The sequence below is a fragment of the Empidonax traillii genome, unplaced genomic scaffold (genome assembly GCF_003031625.1).
Source record: "Empidonax traillii isolate 1590-97213 ecotype Southwest subspecies unplaced genomic scaffold, ASM303162v1 scaffold145:size929809, whole genome shotgun sequence".
Lineage (NCBI taxonomy): Eukaryota > Metazoa > Chordata > Aves > Passeriformes > Tyrannidae > Empidonax > Empidonax traillii.
Window position 1 is genome coordinate 237007 of NW_020955338.1, and position 10286 is coordinate 247292.

Genomic DNA, 10286 nt, shown 5'->3' on the forward strand with positions numbered 1-10286 from the left:
GGAAAACAGTAAATTACATTAGAGCGAAAAATTATTTGGAATAATGCTGAAGGGTTTCTGGCAGTGCCTTCACTCTGCTTTCACAGCAGCAGAGTTTTCCTGATGACCTCAGTGAAGTTCCTCAAGGACTGTTGGGTGTATCTACAAGAAGTGTCCCACTCCAGGTGACTGAGGTGTCCTTTAAGCACTGCAGATGCAGCTGAGACAGCCCCAAATCCATCTAACTTCCCTTTTGGCACTCATGTAAGGGGGCTGGGGATGTGCTTCTTTTGTAGTCGGGGGAACTGCCAAATATCTCCAGTCCGTCTAGCTAAAATTTATTCTGTCTTCTGGAAGTAGCTGTCTTGGTTGACTACAAACTCAAGATAAATGGGATGAGCGTATGCTACAAGGCCAGCAAATGCTTTTCACAAATACTGCTGGCTGGGTAGAGGGTGGATTTGTTTCCTAAAGAAACATTCCAAGTTCTTACACGTTTTAGCAGTTGAATATGCAGAATGTAGAGGTGCCTTCAAACGGTGGAACTGAGGAAATGTTGCTGGAATCTGAATCATCATCTGTCGTGTCTGAAGCCCCAGCTTCGTGTTCTGCCATCAGAAGGCATTTTATCTTGACCATGGTCAGGGCTTCAAAGCCCCTCACAGTAACCTGAGAGCCATCAGGAAACCTGGGTTGTGTCAAGGTGATTTCACCTGCTGGCTACAAAAACCCTCGTGTGACCTAGCTTTTGGTCATGGAAGTCACAGAATATTCCTTGTTCCACAACATTGAGATCCCCAGCTTTTGAGAAGGTTTAGCCTGAGGCTGTACTCAATTCTCTGTTCCAAGCTATTACAGCAAGACAAAGAAACACATAGCCCAAGGGTACATCTGACTATCCTAAACTTAGTGTATACTGAGCAGTTTCCTTAATATCTTGCCAAGTCTTGTCTCCTGGCAGGCTTTTCCAGGGAAAATTTTATATTGACTTACATTTGATACTAACCATATAAACATTTTTCTTGACAAGAGAGAGCATTTTAGCATGTCTGGAAATTCTCTTTTCAGTCGTGGAAAATTTGGTTTCCCAGCCCGTTGCTGCCCCGCACGTGAGTCAGTGATGCCAATAATCAACTCCCTCAATTCAATGGTTATTTTCTGTGAGAAAAGCACATTCAAATGTGTGGAAAGAAGCATTCCAAAGAGAGGAGAGAATCCAATTTTTTAAGGCATAACTAGTGATTTATCTCTCTAACCTCATCCCTGTAAGTAGTATGGAAGCTAGCCCAGTAAGGAAATGTTACAACACCATGAAACAGGAATGTGGCAGAGAAATGAGAATACTCCTTCACACTTCGTTTGTATAGAGCTCCTCTACCCAAAAATTACCATTTCTTGACTCAAATATGTCTTACACCTCAGAAATGTCCAGGGAAATGACTAGAGTGAGGGAAGGAGACTTGACACTCAGGGGCGATTGGTTAGTTGGGAGAAATAAAATTAATGTTCCTTTTTTTTTTTTTTTTTATATATATATATATTGGATGGTCCCTTAGTCCTTATCCCTCTGAAGAAAGTTATATGAAAGTACACATAATGCATGTCAAACGCACACAGTATGTATATTATCTGCTGCTGTAAGCAAAGTCACAGCATACATTTGCTCAAATTCCATAATCTTCACCAAATTTTATAGTCTTTACTGAACATTATTGGGGAGAGAGTTTATGTGCTGGCCAAGCAGAAACAGAAAAGCCTCAGTTCACAGCAAATTATGTTTGCTCTCTACAGAACATCTTTATATGCATTTTTTTTTTCTTTTTTTCTTTTAAAGATACTTAAGCTTAGCTTGTGTCTGTGCTTGGAGAGCAGGCTGGTGACTGGGCATGCTGCTGCTGCAGATGTTACCTGATTTGCTCATGCACAGATCCCCCTGAGCTCTGGATGCTCCACTGCCTTCTGGTGGACTCACAGTCACCTCCTCGGCAGAGGGGGTGCCTTTCCAGGTGTGATGAGGCAGAGAAGGATTTGCCATGAAACGGCTAAAGTGACCCTTTTTCGGGATTTGTGTCATACAGAGCGGTGTAGGGTGTGGTTTTAAAGGCATTTGGCTCTCCTCTGCAGCACTAAAATTTCTTTGGCTGCTGCTTATCGAGTTATTTGTAAGGTTATTTGTTGCCTCCATGCAGGAATAAATACATTGCCAGTCTCTCATATTCTCATGTAAGAAAAAAAGTCTCATTTTAAGGACGGTCTGGTTTACAATGTCTGGCAAGCAGGAACAGAGCACATCCAAAAAAGGTCAGATGAACTTGTGGAATGTCATCTGTTTAACTTAAATACTCATACCACACTTATCTTCACTCTAAGTTGAATTATTGTATACAAAGTACTTTTCCCCCCCTCTAAATTCCATGTTCACTTTAGTTTTTGGTGTTCTTGCTCTCTGAAAACATGCACACACATACTTGCATGGACTTCCAAATACCATCAGCTGCTAATCAGTCTCATGAGGGACTGAAACAGCCTGCAGATGCCCAATTCAAACTATTGCAGCTGAGGGAAGTAATTTACCCTCCTGTTTTAAGCCAAAGTAAAAATTCTGTAAGCTGACATATTTTCAAATATTAATCTTAGAAGCTCCTTCATGAAAACTGGTTAGAATTTTAAGGCTTTTTTTTTTTTTTTTCTGCATGCAAATTGTTTAAAGAAACCCCCTCGCTGCCAGTGGAAAACAAACAACTACAAAGGAGAAGTTCAAATAAATAAAATAGCTGGAAGCAAAGACTTAATAGCTTGTGACAAAAAAACTTCCAGGCAGCACAGAGCTAACAGTTAAAATGTCATTCCAAGAGTTAAAAGAAATAGCTTAAAGTCTCTCTGGTGTCTGCAGCAGGAAAACAAGTAAGAACAAGAACAATTGCAGCCAAGGCAGACAGCACTGTACAGTGCTTCTAACTGTAAAGAAAGCAAAGCAAAGAGAAACTTTTGGGATGACAATGCAAACCCCTGCAACTTTCAGCTTCACCATGAAATGCCTGACTGCTGAATTAGTGAAGGAAAAGTGTCCTGGTGAGGTTCGTGAATGCACATTTCTTACAAGCGACTAAAATTATTGGTAAAAATAAAAAATAAAAAAAAAAATAAAAACATTAAAACATAAGAAGCTTGAATTACTCACCGACTTGTTGTGCCAAAATAACTGAGGGTTGAAACACGGCAAGAATGAGCAAAGTTACTTTTTGCACAGAGCTCATCATGTCTAAATATTAGACATGAGACTCTCTGTGCAAAAATAAAAATGGGGGGGGAAGAAAAAAAAAATCTATTCAAAATAGCAACATCGGTTGTTCCCTGCCCTTCCAGCACCGGGCCATGTACAGAACTCAGCCACAAGCATTCCCCAGCTTTGGCCTTAAATAGGAAAAAAATTGGCTTACTTTACTTTTCCACCCCCTTGACTGAAACATGAGAAGAAGACCCATCCCCTAACAGTAAATGAATGATTAATATTTCTCTTGGCTTTGCAGAAGAAGAAAGTCAACTAAACAAGATACACAGCACATCTGGAACTTTTGTGTGTGTGTGTGTGTGTGAGACGCACACTGAGGCTGTGTCTGAACACTTAGTGTGCGCTGTATAGGGGATATATGCACATGAAAAAAACTGTCCTGTGGTAAAGCCTCCGGGGCAAAGCACTTTTTCATGTTAATCAGGAGTTTGTGGGTACAACCCAAAGAGGATTTTTAATTGTTAGCGCTCCCTCTAAAAAGATAAAAGGTAAATAAATACCTGATGTGACTGCACAAGCTGAAAGAATCCCAGAAGTGGAGGAGCAAACCTGGACATTTCTGCTGACGAGGAGAGTTAATGAGAGGAAGAACTGAAAATCACAATGCTTCTGTTCCAGTACTTTTTGTCACCATTTCCACCTCACAACATGATTTTGTGTGATCTGGGGAGAAAGCAAACATTAAAAAAAAAAAAAAATTATAGAGAGATCAAGATCCCAAATCAGAAGAACTAATCTCTCAAGGTAAAACTTTTCGAATAGTTCAGTTTGATGCTGTCATTACAACAGTGGAAAGGAATGCAGAACAAGTACCACCTTTTTCTTGCCTGTTTGCTTCTCGAACAAGAAGGTATAGCTGAGAAAAAAAACCCCAAAACTTAAGACTAATCCCTTTTAAACCTAGTCCTTTCTTTGCTCCATGCAAAACTTTACTGAGAATAAGATCACAATCCACAAACTTATTTTTCAAATCAGATGGCTTAAGCAGGCTTTGTTATGAATGTAGTTTTGCTGGCAGTGTAGTTTTCAGTGCAGGTTTAGGACACTTCAAAGTGGATGCAGAACTCTGTCACAGTGGACATCTCTGCTGAAACAAGGACCAAATTAATTGCTGCTCTCAATCCATCAACGTGATGCAGGTCATTAACTGTAGAGGTGCCCATTCATTTGTTCTTATTGTTGCTGAGATTACAGTGACCCAGGAACCAACCATCCCTCCTATTAGTAACTCGTGAGCATCATGGACTGCCATCCAGAGAAAGGGACCCATCTCTCTGTATGCATCACAAAAATAAGAGCAGCCTGAGGTTAACTTTTAATCTGATATATGCTGGGTCTCATTTCAAAGCCTATTTATCTGAAATACATCTGCATTTAAACTGAAACACGCTCTTCTAATGGGGTCACTTGAGGTGGAAGAGGTTGAAGCAAGTAAGAAATAATAAATGAATAAATAAAAAATAATAAATAATTTGATGTCACTTTCAACACGTGCCGAGAGTTTCTTCTGTGTCTTAAATACTTACAAGGTATGAATGGCTTGATATATTTCAAAGGAATTACATACCATTTTCTTTCATGAATTAAGTACCTTCCAATATCCCACGCTGTCTGTGTTGCAATGGCAGAAGTATTTCCTGCAGCTTTGGGTTTTCATGTCCAGTATCTTATCACTTAACAGATTAGGTTATTTGGTTTATAACATTCAGGTAGCTACAATCAACAGAGATGAATGCCTCCTGTTGAACTATCCTGGAATATACTTCAAATTTTTATGCATGGGCCCATAAGGTTTTCTACTCTTTTGGAGTTATGCTCAGGACATAAAACAAAACAACAAGAGATGAATTCAAGATAAATTCTAGATTTATCTCTTTGGCACTCTTCAGTATAAATACACAAGCAGATCAAACACTGGATACAATCATACTCAGCTATGGAATGAGACTTAAACTGTATGGTTTATCAAACTTTTATCAAAAAATTTCATTTTCATAAAATATATGAATGCTATGTGATAGGTGTCTGCATTTAAGGAAAAAAAGAAGATAAATCAATTTATGGTCTTTGACTTAAAACCACTTTCTTCTTGAGTTCTGCTAAGTTTTCAGCCCATTTGATCGCAATAAACATTTCTCGACATTTCTTAAGTTTAACCTTTCCCAAAAACCCCCACTCTTGGTGACTCCCTTATTTTCTCTAATGTTTGCCTTCAATTGACTATTTGAGTAAAGTTTAAATTCTAAGAACAGTTTTGTATTGTAAATTATATTCTAGTCTATAGCTAGATTATGAACATAAATTTATCCATGGTTTGCCATAGGCATTGGAGTATCAACACTTGTGCTTGAATTTGTACAGAAATGAATCCTGAGGTACAGAAGCATAATCCACATCACTCACTGATTACACCCCAGAAAACACAACCACCTGTGGATCCTGTGTTCCTTGGGTTCTGCAGTATATTTGCTGTGGTTCAATGCATAACACACAGCAATGTTCAGCCACACTGGAATTTCTCATTTAGCACTACCTTCCCTAAGCAGTGGTTGTGAATTGATTTTATAATTCTAGTGTAAAACACTGCGAAAATTGCCATTTGCTGTCATGAATAAATTACTTTTTACTGGCATTCCCCACTTTCTTTTAATGATATGACCCGAGCAGATTGTGGCACAGCCACTTTCCTTGAACATCCGTGGACACTTTATGAACAAAGGCTGCCTTTTCACATCCTCTACACAGAAACAACTCCCTAGAAACCCAACTGTCTTGACTCCTGTGTCTTGCAGGCAGCTTTGGATTATTTAGTAAGTAGCTCTTGGTTAATACTCAGCTTCCTGGGGATGCAATGTCTTACCATCTGGACTGAACTGGAAAAAGTACTCATTGTACTTTGGAGCATTTTTAAATTGGAGCACTGTAAACTGGAGCATTTTTGATGAAGGGCCTTGGAATAATTAGTTGTAGAAGATACTGAATATATTTGTGCTCTACTGTAGATACCATGAAAGATCATCTACCACGTGCAGATCAAAACTATTGACTAATCTCTATATCAGATGACTGGAATATTTGTGCTGCTCCTCCAAGGTGGGGCTCCTTGTGCCTGCTTGAGTCCTGTGGTTAGTGGCATTCTGCCTCAGAAAGACAAATGAGAGACATGCTCTTGCATATTTATCAGGTGACTTCAGGTCTACTTCCCTAAAAGGTCAGCCCTTATGCAAATGGTATAAGGGTTACTTCTAAAAGTTCTGATGTTCTGGTCTGTAGAACCAGCTGGCAGCTCTTCTTTGTTTCCAAGAGACCTTAATCTGAACAAAGAACCTTCAGATTTTGTCACTGTAGTCACCCTTATGTAAGACACAAGATATTTAGTTTTTGGATTTTAATGATAGTAAAGAACCTCCAAATTTTAAAAGGAATGTGTAGTTTCACAGAAATAAAGAACTGTAAATGGTGCAAATAATGACAGAAGGCAAAGTGGGGGAAAAAACCTAAAAGAAAAGCTGAATTTAGAGCCAGAACACAAAACAAACAACCAAAACCCCATGCACTTTTTAACCATTCCCATTTGTGAGCCAGAAGCAATGCAAATTATGACTGTTGCTTTAACAGACAATTCCAGGAGTTAAGGTAGCCAAGTCCAAGAAATGGTTTCATTCTTCTCCCGTTTTTCCATTTTCTGAACTTCTATCCTAAGAAAATGGGAAATCAGCTTTTGAGATCCAGCCTCTTGTTCACATGAGCCCTTTTTTTCATCTTTGCACATCCTCAAGGTTTCCACAACTGAAAATCCTATTTTTTTTTCCTTCTTTTTTTTCTTTTTTTTCCAAAGTCCTGGGCAGATTAAATAAAATCCTTCATCTGAGTCATGTTGGGAACTAACTGTGTTACAGCACAGCTGTGAAGGCTCCAAAGGCAGAGCCAACATTATGACTGCACATGGGTGAAGCAGACAGCACCCACAGCATTTTCTCCTCACAGCAGGAGGGACACCAGCCAAAGTAGTTTAATGACCTTTGGGTGTACTGAAAGCTGGGGAATTCAAAATCTGTGGCCAGGGCGTGGCTTTTCTGTACTGAACACGCACCCACTCCTGTTGCCAGTGATGGAATCCTTAATTCACAGCACTGGCTCAACGCCTTTCTGAGGATGCTCCTCCTTTTCACCGAGGTGTCAAAATTTTTTTTTTGCAAAGAATTTTCTTCTTGTCTCCAATCCAGATTTCCACTGTAAAACTGGGGGGAAAAAAAAAAAAAAAAAAAAAAAAAAAAAAAAAAAAAAAAAAAAAAAAAAAAAAAAAAAAAAAAAAAAGAAAAAAAAGAAAAAAGCAGACATTCATTTTTTAAAGAAATACCACAGTCCCGTATACCCAAGGAAGTACTTAATGAAACAGCTGCAAGACTTTCTGGCAGGAGATCGACTCCTAATGGCTTTTGTGCTCTACAGCTCGTGATTGTTGCACATCAAAATAATATGAAATAGTAGAAAATATTTATAAATTTAAGAGTAAACTTGGTTGTGCATTTTAATTGTGTGATTTTACACAATCACAAAAAAAAACCCAACCCTGTTCTGCTATATTTTTAAGTAGCAAAATCGTGTTGAATTCATCAGAAGAGCAGCCTGAGAATGAATTATTGCAAAAAGTAGGATGTCTTTTCTTCCTGGGGGTTGGTGTAGCACGGTAGGTGCACTGTGCAAATCAGCCACTGTTGGCTGTGCTCAAATCACTGTGGCTCCAGACAGTACCTGTCGATCCCAGAAGAGCTCAGGTGTACTCTACTTCAGCTTTTCGTTCATATGGGACCTCAGCATCAAAAAGTTCCAGGCTGTAGGCATGGGCAATCCAGTATGTTTAATGAACAGGGTTTTTTTGGTTTGTTTGTTTGAGTATTTTTTTGTCTTTTAAAAAATAAAACAAAATAATGATAATAATAAATAAATAATAATAAAGTACAATAGCTGTAAGATATAGCCAAGATCTTTTAAAAATCACTACTTCAGATTTTTCTGTTTGGCAATTTCTTCTTTTTCTAATGAGGGAATAAATATTCTTGTTTGAGTTTACTAAAGAATAACAAGAGGCCATCCATACTCATGACTCATCCTTTAGAAAAAACAGAAAACAGAAGGACACGGGATTAAATGTTTTAACTCTTGATCTGTTCAGTATTAACATGCTGGGAAGAAAAAAAAAATTACCAAGGCAAAACAATTGAATTTTGGAAAAAAACCCCAAACCCTGTTCTAAATGAAGCCACTGGAAATGTGCAAGTAGGTCAGAGAACATTGCATTACAAGTGTCCTCCACTAGCAATGAAATCCCAGTCTGAAAAAAAAAAAAAAAAATGAACAGCAGTGATCAGGAATAGCATCAGACCAGTTTTCACTGGCTGACACTACGAGGCAGGTATGACGTTCTCTTCTGGGCTGTAAGTGCTCCACGTGTCCCACAGAGCACACTGATTTCCTAGAACGGACAAACAGCATCCAGCTGCTTTTCTGGAAAGAAGAGAAAGTGTACCACGCTGGGGCCAGCCCTGATGATGCTCACACTGGTGGGTGGGTGGCCTGGAGAGCTGACTGCAAGGGTTCTCTCAGCTTCTGCTTGATGGGATTTTTTTTCTGCTCCGTGACCTCGTCACATTCTTTTCGCTTCTTTAAGTCCAGCCTATTGTCATAGAGCCCATCACACATCTGCTGTGGGAGAGTGGCCACACTTATAAATTCATCTGTCTGATGTCAGGCACAGATCAACAACCTGGGACCCTAATTTAGGTACATGGGTTGATCCATTCCGCTTTTCTGAGGCAGCTTTCCTTTCAAGATGAATTCATAAAATCACCACCTGGTATTTAAGAGCCTAAAGGTCTGTACTAACAACATCAGGTATAATGGCATATAAAAAGGATGTTAAAAATAATAGAAATAGTTATGTAGTTTTACTACTAATCTGAACTAATGTTATGGCTGAGCTCTATCTTGTAGCTTTTATTTTAATATTATGGAAAAGAAAACCCTACTTCAAAGAGATCAACTGTATGTCATTAAGAACTGTTTGGGCTATCATAGGCAAGTGTGGGAAAGTTTTGCTAGATACTCTAAGTAAAAAAGATGCCACAAAACCACCCCAAAGTATTAACAACCAGGCTGTGGTAGACTCTGGAGACCAAGTTAAGCAGTTAGGAAGAGGCATCTGGAAAACCAAATGAAAATACCACACATTCATTCATTTTCATCCCTGCAAACTCTGTGGTATGAAGAGTGGTAATAACAATTATTTTCATATTTTCAGTTGAAACACACATGCAAATGAATTGACATCAGATTATTCTGTGAATTAAGAAATTGTTGTGCCTCATTTGAGTTTCATTTACTCTTTGTTTCCTAAAGACAAGGGATGCTTTCTATCTCCTAACAATTGCATCTCATGGAAATGTAGAAATAAATATAATAGGAGAAATAAGGGTTTTTTTATTGGAACAATATAATTTTTTTTTAATAGTCAGCTTTGAGGTGCGACATTTTCTTATTCCCTAATAGAAGAATGTATTCTTCTAGGTACATTATTCCCTACACACATGGGAAATTCAGAGAAGGGTCCACTACATTTAATTAAATCCATATTTGAATGGTGTAATCATCTTTTTTTCTCAGTGGCAGAACAGTGAATAGCCTGGTAAGATTACACTGAAAAACAAGACTATAAGGTGAGTATTGTGATTACAGAAGAGTACCATAGGTATGATTTTGAGGGCAAAGAATAAGGAGCATGCCATAAATGAGGAAATGTGCAACCCGACCTTCCCAGCCCAGCTGGGAACTCCCTGTCCCCAAAGGGATATTCCACCAAACTCTTACTAGAGATCAGTCAAGCTCCAAGACCCACATCGTAGAAGAAATCTTACATGCAAAAAATTAGAAGCAGCAGCAGTGGAAAGAATCTCTCAGTGAATGGCACTACCTGGTTAGTTTTTGTTCTAAGATTGAAGGTCTGGGATGGGTCACT

The 10286-nt window shown here is 38.7% G+C and overlaps 1 protein-coding gene across 1 annotated transcript in view; it reads right to left on the minus strand.

Moving 5' to 3' along the window:
• Positions 1 to 3376, minus strand: part of COL3A1 (collagen type III alpha 1 chain) — a 50244-nt gene extending 46868 nt beyond the window's left edge. Inside the window, exon 1 of the mRNA XM_027884438.1 lies at positions 3161 to 3376. Within this exon, the coding sequence (XP_027740239.1) occupies positions 3161 to 3239 (79 nt within the window). The 5' untranslated portion in view covers positions 3240 to 3376. The remainder of the gene's footprint in view (positions 1 to 3160) is intronic.
• Between the last annotated feature and the right edge of the window lie 6910 nt (positions 3377 to 10286).